The sequence below is a fragment of the Nansenia antarctica genome (assembly GCF_963989245.1).
Source record: "Nansenia antarctica genome assembly, chromosome: 1".
Lineage (NCBI taxonomy): Eukaryota > Metazoa > Chordata > Actinopteri > Argentiniformes > Microstomatidae > Nansenia > Nansenia antarctica.
The window spans coordinates 54518295-54544563 of record NC_137674.1 but is presented as its reverse complement, the minus strand read 5'-3'; the positions used below and the strand labels follow the sequence as shown (position 1 = coordinate 54544563).

Here is a 26269-nt window from a genome sequence, read left to right as displayed (position 1 = left end):
GATGACTATGATTTATTTGTGAAAACAAATCGTGGGCGCCCTTTCTGCAGTAGGTCAACTAAATCATCAGGGAGATAATCAAGAAAGGGTTGCCAAATACCATAGAAAAAGTTGTAATTCCCCCTTAATGTAGCACTGAGGCGTTCCATAGGAAAGACCTTAAAAGTTTCTCTGTACCACTGTGGGGGGTTTCTCCTCGATCCACTGGAATAGGATGCATCGCCTCGCCAGAAGTAGAAGTTTACTCAATAAAGTTAACCGTCCAGTGGAGAGAGGGAGTTGCCCCGTAGGTATATTCAGAATAAACAAGCCTGGCTCAGCCCCAACCGAAGTGTGGAATATCGAACTAAGTTCTTTAGCAATGTTTTTTCAGTATCTGGATATCAAGGGGCACTGCCAGATACAATGAAAATAAGTTCCTACATCCTTTTTGCATTTCACACAGGTGGGAGAAATCTGGGGATTAATTTTGTTTAGGAAGTGGGGAGTGCGTTGTAGTCTGTGTAATATTCTGTACTGACTCTCTTTGAGCCTATTACAGGTGAATACTTTCTTAGCAGATTCAAAAGCATCTGACCACATGTCGGCATCAAGTTCAACCTCCAAATCCTTTTCCCATAGCTCTCTAGATCTGTTGATATTAATAGAGTTAGTAGGGTAAAGTTTTTCATAAAAAAAGGAAATGAATTTTTTGTTGTTAAAGGGAGTTCAGTTCAAATTGAGAAGGAAGTTATCAATTGAGCTTTTCATTGGTTGGTCTGTTGGGAATGATAGATCAGATTTTACAAAATGTCTCACCTGAAGGAGTGCAAAAAAGTGATTGTAAGGTATTTCGTATTTACTCTGAAGTTGTGAGAATGACATGAAATTATCACCTTCGAATAAGTCAGCAACAAGTCTTAGTTGTTTTGAGTGCCAGTCTTCAAATATACTCTTTCCTACACCAGGAGGGAAAGCTTTATTTTGAGATATAGGTTGTAGTGCTGATGAAAAGCATCTCCGGCCAACATGTTTAATAATATGTGACAGGGCATGGTTAAAAAGTCCGCAACTAAATCATTTTTCTGTTTTTTCCAGATTATGAAAGGGTAGATTGTAAGCTTTAAAATGATGAAGTCATGGATATTTTAATGTTGATACCCCCTGAACCACCGTACTGAGATATCCAGCAAAATCAAAGTCTTCAGAGACATTTTTCACAGAGGTAATGGGTGGGAACAATAGCTGGTTAACTCCACCCTAATCACTCCCTCAAGACAACCACACCCCCATTACACTACCTGTCATTATCTACCTGTCACCTGTCAGTGGGGTTGTTGCAGGGCTGACACGTTTAAATAGCTAAACAATACTACTACTACTACTACTACTACTACTACTACTACTACTACTACTACTACTACTACTACTACTACTACTACTACTACTACTACTACTACTACTACTACTACTACTACTACTACTACTACTACTACTACTACTACTACTACTACTACTACTACTACTACTACTACTACTACTACTACTACTACTACTACTACTACTACTACTACTACTACTACTACTACTACTACTACTACTACTACTACTACTACTACTACTACTACTACTACTACTACTACTACTACTACTACTACTACTACTACTACTACTACTACTACTACTACTACTACTACTACTACTACTACTACTACTACTACTACTACTACTACTACTACTACTACTACTACTACTACTACTACTACTACTACTACTACTACTACTACTACTACTACTACTACTACTACTACTACTACTACTACTACTACTACTACTACTACTACTACTACTACTACTACTACTAATAATAATAATAATTCAAGATTCATGATTTCTTATTTTTTGCCATGTGTGCCAAAAGTTTATTACATCCCATTACAAGTACAAGAGAGTAAAATTCATGGCAATGGAAAAAATTAGGCAAGATACAATTGAGCAATACAATAATAGAATGGTAAAAAATAATAATGTTGTGTCCGTGTGCACATGCATTTATCATTATAGTCCATAAAGCATCTAGTGGGACTTGTAGTTCCTTCCCATCCCATCTGGGCATCAAAGCTGTAATAAAAAAAGAAGACAGTACATTTCAAATGATTGCCCACTGTTACCAACACCACTTTTAACGAAATAGCCTACTACTATCTTCATAAAATAGAATTGCTTATACAATGACAATGACAAATACCTGAAGTGCTGGTGACTCATCAAGGTGTCATCTCTCAGAACCTCTCACCTCCTCATTCTGTAACACACATTTCAGGTCAGAGGTGTGGACACTTCTCTAGGGTAGGTTTTCCATAGACTCAGTGTACTGTACTTGTACTGAAGTAGGCTTGTGAAATCATTTCAATTCACAGTATTATACTACAGCAAATCTACATATCAATGAATTAATCATTATTTTTGATTCCACACAACATTATCGTTCATTACAAAAGCATTAACTTTTTAAATAATCTATTATATCTCTAACAAAGTTAGCTAGCTAGCTAACAAGCTAACACTTGTTTGGCTAGCTGGTACACACAAACACACTAAAATGGTGCATGAAACATATTACACTATGTTGCATGTTTAGTAGGTCTCCAACAAATGTATTTATTCATTATGATTTATCTTTGACAACGTATTTCTTCCTCCCACCATCTCATTAACAACAGCGGAGAGAAATGCGCTACAGAGAGTCGTGAGAACAGCACAGAAGATCACCGGCGCCCCCCTCCCCTCTCTGGAAGAGCTGTACAACACACGCTGTCTCAGGAAGGCCTCCAAGATCTCCAGGGACCCGACCCACCCTGGGTACGAACACTTTACCAGGCTGCCCTCGAAAAGGCGGTTCAGGACCCTGGCCGCAAGGACAAACAGACTGAAGAACAGCTTCTACCACAGGGCCGTCCAGGCCCTGAACACAGCAAAGACCTAAGTTCTGGGCCCTGGACAGTCTGGACGGATTGATGGCAGCTGCTGGCCTGAAAAAATCAGGTGTAGTGCTGAGGCACAAACATGTACATTTCAAGCCTGCAAACTGTGACACTTTAAATAAATGTGAAATAATACTATTGTGCAATATGACAACCCTAGTCGTCTATCTGTACAGTATAGTACAGTGGATAGTGTACATAGCCTTTATTTATGTAAACCAGCTCCTTCCCTTCTTGTGATTTTTTAAAAGTTTTTTTTTCTCCCTTTCCTAACACCAGGGGAGCCACCCCTCCTAAATTTCGTTGTTTGGTACCTGTACTGTAGCAATGACAATAAAGTCCATTCATTCATTCATTCATTCATTCATTCATTGACATAAAAACATAAAATAACTGTTTGGCTATCCTAAGTAAACAATACAAAATCCTAGTAAACAACACATGTAACTCACTAAAACTTACCCAAGAACACAGCAGAAGGTCTGTCTGCAGACGACTGTCCCAAGAATAGTGAACTGATGTGGAGATCAATGTCTGAAATTCCGTTGTCATCTGTCATCGTCAGATTCGGAGTTCGGAGTTCATATGTATAGTCCAGTATGAAGGAGTTCATTAATTGCCCACTGTCGATATTTCTGCTTGCTTTTGAAATTCTGTTGATAGCATTAGCGAGAGCTTCAGCTCCATCTTGTAAATTTGTCAACAGGTCCAGACGTACACACATGGCTCCTTACATACAGCTGGGGTGGGCGTGGCTACACACACTGCCACACTAATACGAATAATACCCCCCACCCGACTTTGCTAACTAAATGTAGGTATTTAGTGAATGTAAAACTGTTGGATATGATATCGAGTGGGTTCTTCACCTTTTAATGAAACCCTGTCACATATCACGCCATATCTTAAGTGTGCTATATATGATAGGATTGTCCTTGACCCCTGCTGGAAGGTCATTCATGTCAGTTGAGATAAGGCTGAGCAAAGAGTAGGGGGCACAACACCATGCATCTACGGGGTACTCTCCTTGATGAAGGAAATGCTTGAGCCAGCCTGAAATTATCCTGGCATGGCAAGCCCAATTATAATACAGAATATTGGGAACGGCTTGACCCCCCTTTTCTATAGGCAATTGGAAGGTCCTCATTTTCAACCTAGATTTCTTTCCATGCCATATACATCTTGAAAGAAACCTTTCAATATCTAAGATGGCTGTTCTATTGATCTTAAGCGGTAGCATTTGCATTGGGTATAATAGTCTAGGAAGCACATTCATCTTAATCAGGCTAATTCTGCCCATCCATGATAGAGGGAGATCAAACCACCTGTCAAGGTCACTTTTGATTGATGTCAGGGTTGGTGTGAAATTTAGTTTATACAAATCGTCAATGTTCGCTGATACTCTAATGCCCAAGTAAGTAAAGCCTGAAGTTGACCACCTGAAAGGGAAATCGACAAGAGCCGTCCGGTCCCCAAAGTCACCTAACAGCAGGGCCTCAGATTTGTCATAATTAATTTTGTACCCTGAAAATTGACTGAATTTATTAATTATTGATAATAAAACAGGTATTGAGCTCTCTGGGTCGGTAATAAACAGTAATACGTCCTCAGCATAGAGCGAAATCCTGTATTCAGTGTCTCCTAATACGACACCTGACAGTCCTTGATGGTTCCTAATAGCCTCGGCAAGGGGTTCGAGCGCTAACGCAAATAATAGAGGCGACATAGGACAGCCCTGACGCGTGCCCCTACTCAAGTCAGACGTTGAACCATTTACCAGGGGCCTCATTTATAGAAAGTACTCAGATCAAATTTTTATCTTACCCGTGTCGTACGTAGAAAACCACGTCAACGTAGTGATTTATACAATTTCAACGTGAGTCAATTTGACCGTGGAAACGATCCTAGCTTTACGTCGAGTATTGACCTTGCGTACGCACATTACCTACTGGTTATGCAGAGTTATTACAGGCATGTGAGACGCACTGCCTAGTGTAATTCATGCAAGTGGCTCGTAATAAAATTAACGATGTTGTTATCAGCCGAGAAAATGAGTTTAATTCAAGATTTAAAAGGAACTGATGTTTATGATTGTATTTCAGTCTTCCTTTATATCCCTCCGGAGCTGTCTATCTCCCCTTCAACATGCCTAGTGCGTTCCACAACGGACCTTGCCCGGCCATTGCGCTAAATTATACTGGATTTTCTCCGGTGTCTGGGAGTTCGCAAAGGGAGTTCGCAGCCATATAAGAATAAGACCACCTGATAAGAATAAGACCATTATATTATTACAGTATAAGCAGCACTCGAGTTGAGGGGGGATGGCATCCCCCCAAAAATAAAAACAGTCAAAATCGTCCCCTCTTTCCATACGTTATGTCATTTTATCAATGAACGTGGTATTACTGCTATTTCAAGGTGCGAGGGGGCACGCACACATGCAATTACATTTTTACCAAGTTACTGACACTGAAGTCACTGACACTGAGGGGATGCTAAAATTGTCCTCATATGATAAAATCCACCACCTCCCCTGATTTTCTTTTACAACTTGAGTACTGAATATAAGCATGTGCCTGGTTAGTTGTCATGATCAAACGTTACAAATGCAACTTACCGAGAAGCCACCCTTCTCTGCCCTCTCCCGCTTCCAGATGAACGCCTACCCTATATTATAGCACTTGTCTTAATTCAGCCGCTATAATTGAGCCGCTATCACAGGGCATTAATACAAACCTCATTCACCTGCGTTCATTTTACCTGCGTTGGTATTTATAGAAGGAAGCACGTACGCAACTTAAAACCATCGCAGCCCGTTTTATAAATAATGCTTAATGTTTAGAAAAATGTGCTTACGTGAAAGTCAAAGATGAATTTCAAGTACTTTTTTTAATAAAAGAGGCCCCAGGACCCTCGCCGCCGGCGATTTGTATATAAGTTTAACCCAGTCAGTAAAACCAGAGCCCAACCCAAACCTGTCGAGGACATCAAACAGATAACCCCACTCCACCCGATCAAACGCTTTCTCAGCATCCAATGAAATAGCAAGGACCCTTTTCTTTGTACTTTGTGAGATTTGTATTACATTAAGGAGCCGTCGAACGTTGGAGTAGGAATATCTGTTCCTGATAAATCCTGTCTGATCCGGTTTAATTAGAATGGGCAGTACCCCCTCCAATCTTCGCGCAAGGAGTTTAGATAGTAATCTACCATCAACTCCGAGTAAACTTATTGGTCTGTATGAAGCAGTTATCAGGGGGCTTATCCTTCTTCAAAATCAAGGATAAATGGGCCAGATTTAAAGTCGGAGGCAGTGTGCCTCTTTCTGAAGACTCGATAAACATATTGGTTAGAGGTTTAACCACCAGCTTAGCCATCTTTTTATAAAATTCGGGCCGCCCCGAACCCATCGGGACCCGGGGCTTTCCCACTCTGTAAAGCTTGAATGGTCTCTAGGACTTCCTGTTGTGTAATTGGTCTACACAAGTCGTTTCTGTGTTCTTCAGATAAAGTAGGAAGATGTATCCCATCTAAAAAAGTTTTTCTTAGCATTGAAGTATTTTGACACTCAAAATGACACTTTGACTAGATGAGTATAGTCCTTTATAGAAGTCCTTCATTATTTTACTAATAATTTTGGTTTCAAAATGTTGTATGCCCATGTTATCTTTGAGCGATGGTATTGCATGAGGCCCTGTTTGGCCAGTCGAGCAAGGAGCCTGCCGGGCTTGTTACCAGATTCAAATAATCTATGGCTGGCGAAAAACATTGCTGATTCTGCTTTCTGAGTTAGCAATTGGTCCAGGGCGGATCGAGCTGCCTCTAGCTTTTTTAACACAGCTGTGGAGGAGGAGGTTTTAAACTCTCTATCCAGGGTTTTAATCTGTTGCTCAAGCTCCAGTTGACTTGCTAATGATGCTTTTTCTATTGCTGCTGTATAGGAGATTATGGCCCCCCTCAAGAATGCCTTACCTGTTTCCCATAGTGTAGAAGCAGAAATATCAGGTGTGTCATTCGTAGAAATAAAGAGTTCCCACTGTGTTTCTAAGTATGTTAAAAATGTGGGATTGCTAAGAAGGGACGGGTTCAAACGCCAGTGTCTAGATAGGGGGTCATAATAGGGTGGTGGGAATTCAATAGTAACTGAGGAATGGTCTGAAATGGCGCATGTGTTGATAGAACAGGCCTTGGTTCTGTCTAAAATTAATCTTGATACAAAAATATAATCAATTCTTGAGAAAGAATGATGAGGGTGAGAGAAAAATGTAAAGTATTTTTCTTGGGGATTTACGATTCTCCATACATCCAGTAGGCCAAGGTCTGAGCAGAACTCTTTTGTAATTTGAGCCATTTTGGAAGGAGGTAGGGTTTTAGGCGGGCTATGATCCATTTCTGGAGCCAGACCACAATTAAAATCCCCTCCAAGTATTACATAAGGTGGGCTAATAGAGGAAATATCAGTTAGTCATTTAGAGTAAAATGAGCTATCGAATGTATTTGGGGGGTATGTTCATTTTAACAGTGAGAAATCCCAGAAAATCACATTATATGATTTAAAAATATACATGTTTTATAGAGTAAAATAAGTATTTCACCCCTACCAACCAGCAAGAATTCTGGCTCCCACAGACCGGTTATGTGACCATGAGGCACACAGATTAGTCCTCTCACTTTAAGAAAGTATTCCTAATCTCAACTTGTTACCTGTATAAAAGACACCACAGAATCAATCAATCAATCAATCAATCAGATTCTAACCTTTCCACCATGGGCAAGACCAAAGAGTTGTCTAAGGACATCAGGGACAAGATTGCAGACCTGGGGCCTCATTTATAGAAAGTACTTCGGATCAAATTTGATCTTACCCATGGCATACGTAGAAAACCACGTCAAAGTAGTGATTTATACAATTTCAACGTGAGTCAATTTGACCGTGGAAACGATCGTAGCTCTACATCAGGTCTTGACTTGACATACGCACATTACCTACTGGTTATGCAGAGTTATTACAGGCATGTGAGCCGCACTCGAACACGTTAATGCCTACTGTAATTCATGCAAAGTGAAAGTGGCTCGTAATAACATTAACGAGAAAATGAGTTTAATTCAAGATTTAAAGGGAACTGATGTTTATGATTGTATTTCAGTCTTCCTTTATATGCCATTAGGCTATTGTATGGTGTACACATTCTAAATTGAGGCGTGATAAAGGCGGTCGGGTATATCCCAGCCCTCCTTCAGCCGCATCCTGCCTGATGTGATCGGGGGAATTCGGGGGCGAGCGTTTACGACCGTGCGTCTATTTCTGATAAAAGACAGTCGATCTCCTCCTCAGTAAAGTTTTTCTTCTTTCGTTTGTCTACCATCGTGTGAACTCGCCAAAGATGCTGCTCAACACCTCAATCAAGCCTATTTATAGCACTTGGCTTAATTCAACCGCTATAATTGAGCCGCTATCGCAGGGCGTAAATACAAAGCTCATTCACCTGTGTTCAATTTCAAGTATATTTGTTATTTATAGACGGAAGTACATACGACAGATGTACGCAATTTTAAACAAGCGCAGCCCGTTTTATAAATAATGCTTACGTCCATTTAGAAACATTTGCTTACGTGCAAGTTAAAGATGACGTTCAAGTACATTTTTGGTAACACACTACGCCGTAATGGATTGAAATCCTGTAGCGCCCACAAGATCCCCCTGTTCAAGAAGGCACATGTACAGGCTCGTCTGAAGTTTGCCAATGAGCACCTGGATGATTCAGAGGAGGCTTGGGAGAAAGTGCTGTGGTCTGATGAGTCAAAAATCGAGCTCTTTGGCATCAACTCGACTTGCTGTGTTTGGAGGAGGCAAAGCAAACTGAAAGATTATGCTTTGGGGCTGTTTCTCTGCTTAGGGGACAGGACGAGTTCACTGCATCGAGGGGAGGATGAACGGGGCCATGTACTGTGAAATCTTGGATGAGAACCTCCTTCCCTCAGCCAGGACACTGAAAATGGGTTGTGGATGGGTGTTCCAGCATGACAATGACCCAAAACAAGCTAAGGCAACAAAGGAGTGGCTCAAGAAGAAGCACATTAAGGTCATGGAGTGGCCTAGTCAGTCTCCGGACCTTAATCCCATAGAAAATCTGTGGAGGGAGCTGAAGTTGCCAAGCGACAACCTCCAAACCTTAAGGATTTGGAGAGGATCTGCAAAGAGGAGTGGGCCAAAATCCCTCCTGGGATCTGCGCAAACTTGGTGACCAACTACAAGAAATGTCTGATCACTGTGCTTGCCAACAAGGGTTTTTCCACCAAATACATAGTGTCATGTTTTGCTAGGGGGTGAAATACTTATTTTACTCAATAAAACACAAATAATTTCAAAATTCATATAATGTGATTTTCGGATATTTTTAAATATATATCCTGTCTCTCACTGTTAAAACAAACCTACCATTAAAAATATAGACTGTTCATTTCTTTGTAAGGGGGTAAAATCACAAAATCAGCAGGGGGTGAAATACTTATTTTCCCCACTGTATAACGACCATCTGTATATGACCATCCTTTTTGAGGATAACTAGTGGTTTGCACCTTGTAGTGAAGCCTGTTCTGCTGGTGACGTAGAAAGAAAGAAAGAAAGAAAGAAAGAAAGACATAGAGAAAGAGGCAGCTGGAGGGAGTGAGTCTGCCCAGGTGGAGCTGTGTTGCTGAGCCTCACCTTCCCCTCTGTTGACAGCAGGAGAAGGCCCCTCTGGGCAGACCTGGGCTGCAGCATGTGACGCACCAACATGTTTTCCAAGATGATCTGTGGGACAGTTGTTTCAGCTTTTTTCTTACTTATGGTGAGAATCCCCCACCCCCCACACACACACAGAAACACTTGTTTACCCCCTGCACTCCTGCCAAGTCGGTACTCACCCCAGCCAGTAGCGAGCTGAGGCCATGCTATGCCGCAGTGCCCAGAGGGAGCTTCAGTGCCAGCCAAACCCAGTACAAATCCAGTCAGCCAGCCAGCGCCATAGTAAGGTGTCCTGCCTTGCTCCAGTCTTGGTGCTAGCTGCAGTCTGCGCAATCACACATGCACATTTTCAGGCCCATAAGGGAGTGCGTGTCTGTGTGTGTGTGTGTGTGGAGATGAGAGGGGAGACAAAGGGAGAGGGCTTAGCTCTACATCCTGTGACCCTGCTGCCGGTCGGCTGGTCGAAGAGGCACAAACTCACAGATGTAGTCACAGACAGCACAGCGCAAACAAACGTGAGACAGACAAACAGACGTCTCTATTTTCAGCCGTTGCACCGGATGCAAGTCCAAAGGCAGGCATGATGGCAGGCATCGTATGCCCTCAGGTGGGTGGAGGAGCAGTAATAGTGGCGTGTTCATAACAACGAGCAAATCACCTGCCATCAGTTGCACTGAAAAATTCTGGCATTGGGAATAGCAATAATATTTCAGACACACCCCCTAGCGCCCCTGCATTTGCACTGCACAAGACTGGTTTTTTACGCTATTAAAAAATAGCTGTGCTATACTGTGTGTGCAAAACACAACTGCACACACAGAAACTCAGCATCAGCCCCAAATTAAGTGGCCCCAATCTAGGATTCAGATCATGTCCTATATTTTGCCTCTGTGAAATCTTCTCCTCTCTATTATATATATTCATTATTTCTGACGCCAAGGTACAGGATGACCCCAAATGACAAAACGGAAAGTGAAACCAACTGTAGCCCAGACTGTCCTCATTGTGTTTAGGTTTTCATTGGTCCCTCAACTCTTATTGACTTACACAGGACTGCGCCCAGTCACCTTGGTCACAGTTATACCCAATCCCAAACTTTTGAAGATCTGGGAGTATCTAACAGGTATCAACAATATAGTAATAGCTCTGCCTTGCCCTCTGATGTGCTTGGTGGAATTTACAATATATTGGTTCGGCCTATCCAATCCAAACCCTCAGATCTCCTAACACTGCATGCCTGATTTGAGAACAGCGAGGAGAGGAAAGCCATGGTGGCCTATCTACTGTACAGATCTCCGGTTTAGTTTGATTTGTTGTACTCTGTGCTGAAGGTTGGATGCCGAGACCTGTCCAGTGACTGCTGAAATTCTTCAAATACATCATTTATTTTTCATTATTTGAGAGTGCTGGTCATATTATTGAATTCTTACAGTGATTGTACTTGTTACCTCCTCACGTTATAAAGCTTTGTTTGGGGGATTGGAAAATCTGATTACTGTACACATGTATATGTATGTATCTGTTTCCCTTGTCACCAAGGGACAAGCCGCATGCCTGTTTGACTGGCTGAAATGAGTGTGATTATACCTATCAGCCCAGTACACACTACATACACTTTTGTATGTTTATGAGCGTGTTTATAAGCGCCTGGCACACAGACGCCCTTGACTGCAGGGAGACACTCCAGGAATCCGGTGTCAGTTTACTGCTGCAGTCTGGGATAGATAGGGAGACTCCCAATATCTCCTCTTATAGAGCATGTGGGTTAAAGCTGTGGAATGAAGGACATTACCTTATTAAGTTTCCTATATCCAAACATGACAGTAATATCAATTTCAATCCATAGGATTTAAGATTACTGTAAAATCGCCTATGCATCTAAAAATGGTGGTTAATTATTGAGTGATGGGGGCTACAAAAACAGCATAACCCCAAATGGCATGACTCTAATTATGGATAAATGTGATGGTGGGCAGTAGGCAACTCTTCACCTGGACTGGTACAGTGTCTGCCAGCTGGTGAGCAGAGGCCAAATTCACCCATTCTATACCCAAAGGTGTGGCCAGGCAAACTGGTTCGTTCCATTGACACCTATAATATGAAGTTACATATTATATCTAAGTTTGGTGCACTATAAGAGTGGTGTCTGAACCTAATCTTATCTACCTGTTGGGACTTTGGCTGCACCTGAATGAAATATATTGCCCAGCTTGGAGTATGTGACATTTGGTTAGAATAGGAACTTTGGATCCTGGCTTGAAAAAGACATACTATTGCCTGTACATCTGCTTACCTAACATTAGTAAACCCATATTGAGACTTCCAAATGTTTATTATACCTAGTCCTATTGTATATTGAAGAACATATTCCTTGTGTGATTTTTGTTGTCATTGAAATGTCTCAAAGCAGTATATAATCGTTGATTTAGGAAGCCTGTTCTCCTGCCTCTCTATCAAACATAATCATCATCACCAACCATCCATAATTGTTCTATTGTTGATGATGATGATGATGATGATGATAGGAATGATCATCATCATTCTCATCAACATACTTAGTCACTGTTGTTGGCCGGAACAGCCTTCTGTGGCTGACCTGCTTCCTCTGAGATGTTGTAAGCTGATCCGGCCTTTCCGGACGACAAGGAGGAGGGTCCCATTAGCGCCAGGGCACCCACAGGAGACGGGAATAACCCCCCCCCCCACATCCCACAGCATCATAACATTCCTCATGAAACATTCACAGCCCATGAAGCCAGTAGAAACGGCAGCCTCCCATTGGTGGAGCCCCAATCGGCCCAGAACTGGAGACCGAGCGCCATTGGTTGGTTGGAGCCAGAGTGATCCGAGGAAGCGGGGGAGGATCGGATCGATCGAGACTCGTCCTCAGCTCTGAGCTGAAGCAAGGGCAAATTATGGTCAATTGTAATAGTCGAATAGTGTACTTTGATAAGGCTGATGAAACCAATGACGGTACTTCATTAGACACATTCTACAGTATACGTTTAGTGTCTTTCTCGTGTGTGTCCCTTCAATGAGGTCCAAAGAGTCCCTTTTTGCAGCAAAAGTTTGATTATGATGTTGATTATCAAATTCTGTTTTGAAATATGATTATCACTGTACACTGGGAAACAAGCCTGGGCCAAAGCCAGCTGGTTGTGAGCCCTATCAGTCACCCAACCCCCCCCCCCCCCCCCATCTGCCATAATGCATACAAGGACACACTGTACTCCTTAAGGACAGCAATATAAAATGCTCTAATGAATTATTTGGATTTAGTTTTTCTAAGAACAATTAAATCCAAATGTGGCCACGTGGTCTCTTTTTTTGCAAGAGCAGGGGCCTCATTTATAGAAGGTACTTTGGATAAAATTTGATCTTGAGGCGTGATAAAGGCGAGATTCATTGTGATTCCCCAGGATTCCTAGATATTTAGCATTATAAGCCCTGTTATAAGGTTATTTATGATCATATGGTTCCATATCAACATTTTGACATACACAATGGATCTGGATGGGCATACAGAAAAACCTTTAAAAAACACCAGACTAGTTTTCAAAGACAGGAAACTCACCGAGTGATCACTGGTGTCCGCACCCCGCTATCACAGGGCGTAAATACAAAGCTCATTCACCTGCATTCAATTTCAAGTATATTGGTTATTTATAGACAAAGTACGTACGACAGACATACGCAATTTTAAACAAGCGCAGCCCGTTTTATAAATAATGTGTACGTCCGTTCTGAAAAATGTGCTTACGTGCAAGTTAAAGATGATGTTCAAGTACATTTTTATAAATGAGGCCCCAGATCTTTTTCTTTTGTACAAAATTACACATTTTTCACATATACCTCCATGTATGCATATTTAGCTTTAACCAGCTTTTAAGGGATAGTGTTTTAAAGTTCTTTATTTTGTGTTGTCCCATGTTGAGAAAACATTATGGCTGTTGGAGATGTTATCATGGATATGAACAGAAAAAGAAACAAAAACATATCAGTCACTGTGACCTTCTGAGGTAAGTCATCTTGGATTTAGCTGGTACCTCGAACACAACTGCATGATAACAAGAACAACAATGGTTCCCTTTATTAAAGCCTCGGACCAAAAGTAGGCAAAAAGGCGGATGCAGACGATACTTATTTTCACATGGTTTGACAAAACTGGCATCCACATACATGTTGCAAGTAGAATCATGGTGGTCTCTCACCACAGATATGGAACGCCCATGGTTATTCTACAGAAACCTCCATGACAGCAAAGTGAGACAGGGAGAGAGCTTTACTGAGGCGAACAGAATACGCCACAATACACCACACACTTTAAGAGTTACTTTCCTTAATAGTGAAAACAAACCAACAACATAAAAAGATGACTGTTGATACATATGTAATGTTACAGTTTTACATTAAGGCACCGTCTTAACAGGGTTTGTAGTGGTTTTATAATGTCATAAACTCTTAGAACTGTATAGACCCTATATTCTAACATCACTTGATCATTGCATTAGTGCTTGCCAAAAATACTGTGCTGCTACTATCAATACCTCCTAAATGCAAAGTCACAAATTGAATTCCCAACCAAAGGAATGGAAAGTTTAGACTTTGTATGGTACAGTTTTCAGGGTAGAAGTGATCATTTAAAACAAATGTTAAAACACTGTGAAATATTCATATATTATTAATGAGTGATAATTAAGTGGTAATTATTTAGCATTTACCCGCCTCTGTTCATACAATGTCAGATTGGGCCCCTAAGCAGGATTCTTGGGATACCAGTTGGACTTTTCCATTCAGGAACTGTAGCCAAGTTGATCACTGTGTAGTACCAAAGGCATACAGATTTTTAAATATGGTGGCACAGGTCACGAGGGCCGAAGAAAGTGTAGGGCCAGGTGGCGTAGGCAATATTGCACCTTCTGGAAGTAACAGAAAGAGAGACAACAGCCCTTCACTGGTGTCTGATTAACTGAGGTAAATCAGTCACCTTTAGTGAGGAAATAATTGTTTGACATGGCTACAGGCCACCACAGAGCATGCCATATTACAAACATTTATAATGCATAGTGCATCTATACGGCACAATAATAACAGCAATCTATTGGCTTAAATTAGTAAGTTGGCAAGCAATAAAACAATGATCACACAAATACAACTATCTATATTGTTCTATAAATGTTTATTGTTTAACTACTTACCGGTATAAACCCTTAATAAAACCTTTATTGGGGTACCTCAATGTAAAAGCTCTTGACTGTGGGACGCTGTATATTCTTGTTGGAACTGTTACTGTATAAAACCTGCTCATGTCAACTGGCATAAATAAAAGGAATGGCGTTGTAAAAAAAATATTTAAAATAATCAGAATAATAATTGCAATAACAATAATAATAATAATAATAATAATAAAAAAATGGACTTGTTTTTAAGTTATTAAATTCAAATATACACAGCGACTCCTTTAGTATATACACATATGTACAGATTTCTTTTTTTGATCAAATACCTTGAATGGTGTTACTGTGAATGTGGACTCTCCAAATACCTATCCCTTTGTATGAGGGTTGGGGTCAAACTGGGCAGCGAGACTAGGGAGCCTTAGGGGGCTTATAGAAAGGCACTTGCTACCAACACAAATACTGCAAACATCCCAACAAAACCCAGAGACAGGAGAAGAAAGTAGAAGGCCACGTAGTAGGCACTGAGATTTACCCCCTGGAGGCCACACGCTTGGTAAGGCTGGTGCGGGACGCTCTCAGACGGACAGGCGGGCACGCCAGGGCCAGAGAAAGGAGCAGATTGGCGTGGTAACCTCAGTTGCCACAGTCAGTCCCCCAAATCTTCCCCTCCTTTCCCCATATTTGCCGCGCCAAAGAGGCCCGACCGCCCGCAATTAAATAGAACCACAATCATCTGTAAACAAAAAATGTCTTTATACATGTTGTCTTGTTTTCCTCCATTTGGACTTTTTCAACGTACATTTTTTAAACAGTACAAAAAAACAAAAAAAACACCTTGCTTTGCTTTTCATCATTAGAAAGTAATACAATTCTGCTTCATCTGTACATAAAATTAAACTAAAAATGTGAATGTCAACAAAAGCCAAAAAAGTCCTCTTCGCTTCGGCATTCAGCCTCAAAAAACCATATCTTACAGATGACAGCAATAACAAAAACAAAATTAAACCAACAATTGTTCCTTTGAACTCAAAAGGCTTTTTCCCCCTCTTAATAGTCCAATCTATGGATCCTTCCCCAGATCCATCCACATCTCATTGGGTGATGGAGCGAGTCCATTCACACAATGATCACACAATGATCTTTGAGGTCTTGGCCTGCCATGGCAGCGTTGACATTTTTCCAGCGGTTGTCTTTGGGGCTGTAGGTGGTCCGGTGAGGCGCTTTGAGGGGAGAGCTGTGCGAGGTGCAGATCACCTCCCTTTTGGACTGCACCGCAGCCTTCGAGTACTTACAGACAGAGCCCGTCTCCACTCCTCTGTCCCCCTCACCTCTCTCCAACTCCATCTCTCCCTCCGTCTCCGTCTCCACCTCCTCCTCAGCTCCGCCACACGTCCTGTAGGGGGAGCCCATGAGCTTCTTGAGCTCCTGCTGGGCCTCCCGGTTGTTGTATTTGAGTTGTTGTTGGTGTCCACCCACAGGGCGTAGAGGTTCCCACTGGTTGTTGACACTCTCGTCGGCTCTGGCACGCGCCCTCCTCTCACGTTCTTTTCTGCGTTTGCGTGTCCACCACACACACACGATGATGCAGAGCACGCAGAGGACCACGCAAAGGATGGGCACCAGGTAGTCTACACCACCAACCAGATGGTAAGAGAGGGAGAGGGCAAGAAAAAAAGAAGAGACAAATATGATGGGGTGTTGAGTGGGAGAAAAGAAAGACAAGATTGATCATCATTGAGTACATTATCATACGTTAAACAATAATTCAAGGCATCATCTTTCAAGCGGAAGAAACTGTTAGACAGAGCATTGTGTAGACAGAGCATATTCTCTATATTTGGATGGGTCTACCATTATTCACTCATCTCAGTAATAATGACATTTAGTACATGGATGCAATGTACATTAATAACACGAAATATGCAGACAGTAAGTGTGTGACTGAGTCGCCCCTTTAAGGGAACATAGAGCTTTCAAGTCAGTCTTCCCTGAGATCTATACCGTATGCCAGTGGTCTTCAACCGGGGGTCCGCGACCCCTAGGGGGTCCGCAGAGGTACTGCAGGGGGTCCGCCAAATTTTTTCTGAATAATTTACAATTTTCACCAAAATAATTTGTCACAATTAAAAAATATAACAAAAGTTATATTGAGTAAACTACAAGCATCAATAGGCAATAATAAGCTACTTTTGACGAAAAACTATTTACAAAATAAATTATTCCCATGGAGCAGAATCGAACGTTAGCCGTTATAGCAAGCTAGGTGTTGCGAACAACAGAACATGAACAGCGGAACAGAACAACAGAACTACATTGAAGTAATAGTCAATAATTAGCATATCGTTAGCAATCAATATTTAGCATAACAATAATAAAAGTAAAAACAATATATTATTAGTTACTACTATTAATTAGTGAAGCAGGATGGATACATTTGTAACAGTAACGAGACCTCGAGCTCGAGATCCAACGGCTACTCCTTCCACCTCGGCCCCAGCAGCGCCTGCCCCAGGGGCAGATAAACGCAAAAGAGAAAAGTCCCGAAAATATTCAGAAGTGTACCTAAAGTTTGGATTTACTTTCAAAGAAACCGAAGGAGTGGAATTGCCGGTGTGTATTGTTTGTGCGATGACGCTCTCAAACGAAAGCATGAAGCCATCAAAGCTGCAACGACACTTGGAGACGAACCATGGCCACTTACAAGATAGAGCACTGGACTACTTTCAGGCTCGTCTGCACTCTCTCCAAGGCCAACAGACAATGATAAGAAAATCTGCGAAAGTCGGTGAGCTTGCTTTGAAAGCCTCATACATATCAAGTTGCTCTTCGCGTTGCCCAGTGTAAAAAACCATACACAATTGCAGAAGATTTGATATTGCCTGCGGCCACTGATATGTGCAAGACCATGTTTGGGAATGATGGATATGCAGAAAAGTTGAAGACTATCCCGTTGTCAGACACAACAATTGCTCGGCGAATTGGTGAAATGGCATCGGATGTGAGGGTGCAGTTAATTGAGAAATTACAAACGGCGGCGGCATTTGCACTCCAGTTGGATGAATCAGTGGACATGTCCAAAGACGCCCAGCTCTTGGCATTTGTGCGCTTTGTTGACCAAGACGAAATGTGTGAAGAGTTCTTGTTTTGTAAGAAGCTTCCTGAACGCACAACAAGTGCTGACATTTTCAAAGTGATTGATGACTTTTTCGGTGAAAATGACTTAAGTTGGGCAAAGTGTGTCGCGGTGTGTACCGACGGTGCGCGCGCTATGACTGGGCAAAAGAGTGGACTGATGGCTGAGTTTGCCGATGTTATGGACACTGTTGTAAAGGCTGTAAATGTTATTAAGAAGAGTGCCCTACAAACTCGCCTCTTCGCTTCTTTATGCGCCGCTACAGGAGAGGAACACACTTAAAAATGTTTATTACATGTGGGGGTCCCTGTTCTGGTTGTCTTTCGTCCAAGGGGTCCTTGGGCTGAAAAGGTTGAAGACCCCTGCCGTATGCACATCATTGGGCTTTGCTAACTGCCAACTTTGTTTACGGCCTCTGCCTTTAAAATCAATTGGCTCCAGTCAATCAGTCATGGTGCTTTTGCACTAAACCCCTGTTTTTATTGGTATGATGTATACCATGCAGGGTTTCTTAGTAACATAAGCTAAGGATTCTTTTGTTTGAAGGGGCAGTATTTATTTAGTTTGGAAATGTATACGGAAACTAGCATACATTGATCAGTTAGCCAGCCAGAAGAGCCAGTCACATTTCCCATGAAACAGTAACTAATGGTTTATATCACATTTTCATGCTTTTGTAACATAACAAGTAGCAGTCCCATTAACTAGCCAAAAGTGACAGTGGACCTTCACTGCCTTGAATATCATGGAGTACACAGCTGCTAAATCAGGAAGTAGAGAGGGCTGACAACTGAACCCTGGGGGAGACCCTGGGCATCTACTCACCCACTGAGGCGGGTACGACCTGCGTTTCCACTTTGACCTCGATGATGGCCAGCATGACTGTGCTGTTGTGGCGCTTGGAGAGCATGCTGACGATGGTACTGGCTGCCTCCTGGATTAAACTGTGGTCCGTCTGCTCCTCCGGCTGAAATGACTGGAGTAAGGGAAGGGAATCAAAGTGAAGAGAAAGTGAGGCAAATGTGCAAGAGAGAAGCAAAGAGTGTATGTGTGTGTGTATGTCTATATGTATGTCTTTGAGTGCGTGTGAAAAATATCTGGTTCCTTTATACTGTTTCATTTGGGAATGCAACTTAAGTCTCCAAAATGTGTGTGTGTGTGTGTCAGGAGCTTGTGGTTTGAGGAGGAAAGAGCAGTGCATCGACATTTTGAAAATGTGTCACAAAATAATTACGTTTTTTTCATGTAAAAAGCAAGAATAAAACAGAGACTATTGTTTCTGTCTCCCCGACAGATAGGAGATGTACGTGATTATAAAGGGGCAATGCCTTCCATCCAATCCCACATCAAATCCATCACCAAAATTGCCTTCTTCCACCTAAAAAACATATCAAGAGTCCGACCGTCCCTCACTGACTCTGTGGCCGAAACCCTCATACACGCCTTTATCACCTCCCGTCTGGATTACTGCAACGGAGTCCTGTTCGGGGTACCCAGCAAAGACCTGGACAGGCTCCAGTATGTGCAGAACTCAGCTGCCAGGGTTCTCACACACACCAAGCCCTGGCAGCACATCACCCCTACCCTCATCCACGTCCACTGGCTTCCGGTCAAGTTCTGCATCACTTACAAAATCCTTCTGCTCACTTACAAATCCCTCCAAGCATGCGCCTCCCAGTACCTAACTGACCTCCTCTCCCAACATACCGGTACCCCTTCTCGGAACCTGCGGTCCTCAGACATGGGCCTGCTGTCCACCCAATGCACCAAACTACAGACCTTTGGGGACAGAGCCTTCAGCGTGGCTGCACCTACCCTCTGGAACTCTCTCCACATAGTGATCCGCAATGCCCCCACCCTGGACTCCTTCAAATCAGCCCTCAAAACCCATCTGTTCACCAAGGCCTTTGGCCCCTAATCATGGTTTCTGTTTTTGTTTTTTTCGTGTTTTGTCTTTCTGACCATTTCCTTTAGAATTGTAAAGCGTCCTTGGGTTTTATGAAAGGCGCTATATAAATCCAAGTTATTATTATTATTATTATTATTATTATAAATTATGCTGCATAACAGACTGTCAAAATATAAATTTTGTTGCATTAGGTTAGACTCCTACAGCTCCATTTGTAAACAGACTGAAAAGTTACCACAAGTGCTTATTTGATTCATTATCAGTCTTGCTTCTTACAGCTTTGCGTTGATTTTTCAAAATATGATTCCCAAATTCATTAGGCCATAGGCCTACTGCATCAGGCTACAATCCTAGCTCTCCTAGCTCAATCACCAATTTCCTTGAGACACCCTGGAATAATACACTTTCATTTAAACTAGATATGGAACTACATTGGGATCAGAGAATTGATATCATGAAATAAAAAATGTCAATGAACTGTACTGAATGACCTAGGTGGTTCATTCTATTTATATGGGCCAAACACCAATCATTGTTAACATGCCAGAATGCCTGAAGTTGCCTTTGTGCACTGTGATTCTTAATTCCCTCTTGGTTTTACTAACATAATAAAACCCACATAGACATTTCAATCCATAAAGCATACATTTTGTTTAACATCTTATTCTTCCTTTGACCTTAAACGTTTATCTAAAGAGTAGACACTTTTTTAGTGAGAACAGGTTCTTCTCAGGTGTTTCCACACAATAGTTTGTCTTCCTCCGTAACATGGCTATGCTGAATGTGGTCAAGGAGTTGCCTGGATTTCCTACAGTGTGGGAAAACTCTCCTACCCTCCGTCAAAGGAACCTGATTAGTCGGGAGCGGCTCTGTTTGAGGAAGAGAGACGGTCATGTTCCTTTTGAGGACATCAAGATCAGAGCCACTCTGAGGTTCATCTCATTTCCGTCCATAAAAGGATTTGTGCAGTGAGTGAGTCTATGCCATAATCTAAACTTGGCTACATCTCAACACTCTTAAAAAAGGTAGACTTTGTGGAGTTCAAATCTGGCATGACTGCCCTAGTTGGCCATTCTTAACTGGCACCCTGCCATGACCGCCTCTCACATTGGTAATAGCCAATAATAATGGATGTCAAAAGTGATGGCCTTCAAATGCACTGAAGGCAGGAATCCGAGAGACGTTTCTGTATTGGCGGGTACACTTACCAGGGCCACCTCCACTGTGTCCTGATTGGTGTAGGACAGGGCACACAGCACCAGCAGGGCGTGGTCTTTGGCCAGGGTTCGTGTGGCGGGCAGGTACCTCAGCTCTGAGCAGATGTTCTCTACTGTCGTACCCTGGTGATAACACACACACATATATACACACACACACAGACACACGCACACGCACGCACACACATCAAAAGTGAGTGTGAGAGGACAGCAACTTGCACAACTATTAGTACTAAGGCAACTGTCCTTACCCCACCTGACCATAACACACAACTATTAGTACTAAGGTAACTGTCCACCTGACACTAACACACAACTGTTAGTACTAAGGCATATACCAGCTGCCTCGTTACCCCACCTGACCCTAAGACACACACACACACACACACTCACCACTGGCACCTATTAGTACTAAGGCATATACAAACTGACACTCAGTCAGTCAGTCAGTCACTCACTCAATCAGTCAGTCAGTCAGTCAGTCAGTCAGTCACGCACTCAGTCAGTCACTCACGCACTCAGTCAGTCAGTCAGTCAGTCACTCACTCAGTCACTCAGTCACTCAGTCAGTCACTCAGTCACTCAGTCACTCAGTCACTCAGTCACTCAGTCACTCAGTCACTCACTCACTCACTCAATCAGTCACTCACTCAGTCACTCACTCAGTCAGTCAGTCAGTCAGTCAGTCAGTCAGTCAGTCACTCATAGGGCTTTCACACCGGCAAAGAACCGTGCCGGTTCGCGTTCGGAAACCTCTGAACGTTGGCGCTGTCTGGCAAACAAGCCCGCGTTCATACCAGTGTATCGTTCGCCAGACAGCGCCAACGTTCGGAGGTTTCCGAATGCGAACGCGAACCGGCACGGTTCTTTGCCGGTGTGAAAGCCCTATCAGTCAGTCAGTCAGTCAGTCAGTCAGTCAGTCAGTCAGTCAGTCAGTCAGTCAGTCAGTCAGTCAGTCAGTCAGTCAGTCAGTCACGCACTCAGTCAGTCACTCACGCACTCACGCACTCAGTCAGTCAGTCAGTCAGTCAGTCAGTCACTCAGTCACTCAGTCACTCAGTCAGCCACTCAGTCAGTCAGTCAGTCAATCAGTCAGTCAATCAGTCAGTCAGTCAGTCAGTCAGTCAGTCAGTCAGTCAGTCACTCAGTCAGCCACTCAGTCAGCCACTCAGTCAGTCAGTCAGTCAGTCACTCACTCAGTCAGTCACTCAGTCAGTCAGTCAGTCAGTCAGTCACTCACTCAGTCAGTCACTCAGTCACTCAGTCAGTCACTCACTCAGTCACTCACTCAGTCAGTCAGTCAGTCAGTCAGTCAGTCAGTCAGTCACTCAGTCACTCAGTCACTCATAGGGCTTTCACACCGGCAAAGAACCGTGCCGGTTCGCGTTCGCGTTCGGAAACCTCCGAACGTTGGCGCTGTCTGGCAAACAAGCCCGCGTTCATACCAGTGTATCGTTCGCCAGACAGCGCCAACGTTCGGAGGTTTCCGAATGCGAACGCGAACCGGCACGGTTCTTTGCCGGTGTGAAAGCCCTATCAGTCAGTCACTCAGTCAGTCACTCAGTCAGTCACTCAGTCAGTCACTCAGTCAGTCACTCAGTCAGTCAGTCACTCAGTCAGTCACTCAGTCAGTCACTCAGTCAGTCAGTCAGTCAGTCAGTCAGTCACTCAGTCAGTCAGTCAGTCACTCAGTCAGTCACTCAGTCAGTCAGTCAGTCAGTCAGTCAGTCACTCAGTCAGTCACTCAGTCACTCAGTCAGTCAGTCACTCACTCAGTCAATCAGTCACTCACTCACGCACTCAGTCACTCACTCACTCACACAGTCACTCAGTCAGTCACTCACACAGTCACTCAGTCAGTCACTCAGTCAGTCCCTCACTCAGTCAATCAGTCACTCACTCACTCAGTCAGTCACTCAGTCACTCAGTCAGTCACTCAGTCAGTCACTCAGTCAGTCAGTCAGTCAGTCAGTCAGTCACTCAGTCAGTCACTCAGTCACTCAGTCAGTCAGTCAGTCACTCACGCACTCACTCACTCACGCACTCACTCACGCACTCACTCACGCACTCACTCATGCACTCACTCATGCACTCACTCATGCACTCACTATCAGTCAGTCACTCAGTCACTCAGTCACGCACTCACTCACGCACTCACTCACGCACTCACGCACTCACTCATGCACTCACTCATGCACTCACTCATGCACTCACCACTGGCACCGTGGCCCTGTTGAAGATGAGCGTGATGCGGGCACAGCTGTTGTCCAGGTGCCCACTGTTGGGCTTGCACTGTGTGTGGATGACTGTGGGAGGGGGGGCAGGCGAGGAGGAGCACACACCCCACCGGCCACAAGGGGGCGAGAAGCAGGTCAGAAACCTGTCGTCCTGACACTGACGCCCCCCCGGGCACACCCACTGCCGCTCGGAGACCCCTGAGGAGGCTGGAGACCCCTGGAGGAGGCACAGTCGGTGGCTGCACAGCACCTGGGGGAGGGGGGGGCAGGTTTAGAGTGGGCTCGTCCACAAGTCTGTAGGAGATCATAGTCCAACAAATCAACTCTGTCTCAAAAAGATGTATTCAGCCGAGCCAGGTGCTGTTACTGCGATTGGGTATTATTTGTGCTCAACTAATGTTCTGGACTCTTGCTGAATCCTGAAGAGACTGTAGGACTAGAGTTCACACTCCGAAGCCTGCTTTTTAACCCTTAGATACCTGGATCCAGTTTTCCTTGCTTGACAATTAAGCAGTGATTGTGACTGCCAGAGGAGACCCCAAATAACATATTTCTGGAGAGAAAAAAACCCTAACCCTAAAAACACATTAATAGTCATGTTATATATTTTTACAAATATAGGAGGCTAACACTCATATACAGTGCCCTCCATAAGTATTGGAAAGAGGAAGAATGTTCTTTTAGCTCTGTACTCCAACAGTTTGGTTTTTAAATCAATCAATTACTGTGAGGTTGAAGTAAAGATTCTCAGCTTTATTTTTATTTTTAATTGATTTCACCATTTAGAAATTACAACCCTTTTATATGCATCTCAGGGAACCAGTAGTATTGGAAAATTGGCATAACAGGTTATTTCTGGTTAGTCAGGTGTGCTCCGCTACATCGTTTGTGCAGTCATAAGAGCGCTGTCAATGTCTAGTATTGATTCTAGGCTTTGCCGTTTCCTTTGGAATCTGCTATTGGTGTTTGTCAACATGAGGACGGAAGAGGTGTCAATGAAAGTCAAGGAAGTCATTATTGGGCTGAGAAATCAGAAAGAAACCATCATAAACATATCCAAAATCTTAGGCTAGCCAATAACAACTAGGGATGTCCCGATCCCATTTTTTCACTACCGATACTGATACCTGGGCTTCAGGTATCTGCGGTCCGATATCAATCCGATATTTGTATTTATTGTTTTACTCCTGAATAATAACAAATACTTCCCCAGTATATAGTCCACAACAACAGTTGGCTATTAAAGACTGCCAGCCTTTATTCAAGCAACAAAACCAGTACTCTGCAGTACTCAGTGACCAACTGGTTTAAAGTTAAAACAATTTAAACTGCAGCATTCAGCATTGTAAAAAAAAAAGAGTTACTGTCTGATTTCTAGTTTTAGTGCCTTCATGTTTTTATTCTATTTATCTTCTCTTACAAATGGCAAATCAATTATAGCACCCTTTTTAAAAGTGTAGCCTAGTGACGCTGCTGGTGAGACCAGAAACCAGTCCCAGAATCAAAGGAGTGTCAACAATATCTGCTTTTCGTTTTTTTCATAACAGGCAACTTGTTTTAAGTACCACTCGATATAATATACAACAGTTTAACGATCACTAAATACTTATAATCTGTGGGTTGGATTCACTGTTGCCAGAGGCTACCGGTAAGTGATACCTGGCTTGTAAACATACTTTCGTTTTAGAACGAAACGTTAGCCACTAGCTGTTAGCAGCGTTTTTAGCAGTCACCATTCAACATTGATACAAACAAACATTCAAATACTCGTGTCGTCTTGAATTTTTTTCCGATTTCAATGTATGACGCATCATTTGAAAGCTTACCATCTGTAGTTTCAGACTATGTAAACAACCGAAAAATTACGTAAGCAAATGGTTTATGATTTCACCAGCTAGCATCATGACATTGTCAGACACATTACACACAGGTAGCTACTAGCCAACTCTCATACCCGTGACCACTGACTACTACTGTTGTCATCACGTGAGTGAGCCCCAGATCGCTGCCTATTTTTTTTCTGGTGCGATCTGCGATCCAGCATTCAGGACCAATATTGCGGCGATATGCGATATCAATATCGGATCGGGACATCCCTAATAACAACAGTTTGAAACATCATCCAAAAGAAAGAAAAAAACACTGGTGAGCTCAGCAATTGCGAATGGGCTGGTAGGCCAAGGAAGACTTCTTTTTTAAAACATTTTTTATGTAAGCAATTTTTTCTGAGTGGGGCCGTCCCACTCATATTTGTCTTTTTATTGGACAGATATAGTGAAGATAGACAGGAAAGTAAGGAGAAGAAGGACGAGAGGGCATGTCAGCAGGGCATGGGCTGGATTCGAACCCATGCCAACATGGGCATATGTGTGCAGTGTAGACCACTGGACCACCCCAGGCCACCAAGGAAGACTTCTACAGTGGATGAAGAACGCTCACCATCATTGAAACACTGCTAACCTATTCCAACAAAGCAATCATTCTCCCTTCCTTCCTGAGGAGTGTTTTACATGTGATGGTAGAAGGTGTGTTGGTTACCTTGGTACACTCCACCTTGCCGTCAACACAGTGGCAGTTGTTACACTCCTCCTCCCAGCGACTCCCATGAGGGAACTGCAGACCGGCGTAGTGGCAGGTCTTCCCTGTACCTATGACTACACACACACACACACACACACACACACACACACACACACGGACAGACAGACAGACAGAAACACACACACACACACACACACACACACACACACAGAAACACACACACGCAGATACACACAGACACACAGAGAGAAACACAGACACACGCACATGTGCACATGTCAAAATTGCAACTGATGTTCAATGAAACTGTATGAGACACGTGGGGGGGGCGGGGTTACACTCACAGTCTTGGCACCGCTGCC

The 26269-nt window shown here is 43.0% G+C and overlaps 1 protein-coding gene across 1 annotated transcript in view; it reads right to left on the bottom strand.

Moving 5' to 3' along the window:
- Window positions 1-15986: 15986 nt before the first annotated feature.
- Window positions 15987-26269, bottom strand: part of jag2b (jagged canonical Notch ligand 2b) — a gene marked incomplete at both ends in the record, with an annotated part of 80540 nt that continues 70257 nt past the window's right edge. The window contains 5 exons of the mRNA XM_080524141.1: window positions 15987-16498; window positions 18829-18979; window positions 21121-21252; window positions 23344-23616; window positions 25905-26020. Coding sequence (XP_080380267.1) covers window positions 15987-16498; window positions 18829-18979; window positions 21121-21252; window positions 23344-23616; window positions 25905-26020 — 1184 coding nt within the window. The remainder of the gene's footprint in view (window positions 16499-18828; window positions 18980-21120; window positions 21253-23343; window positions 23617-25904; window positions 26021-26269) is intronic.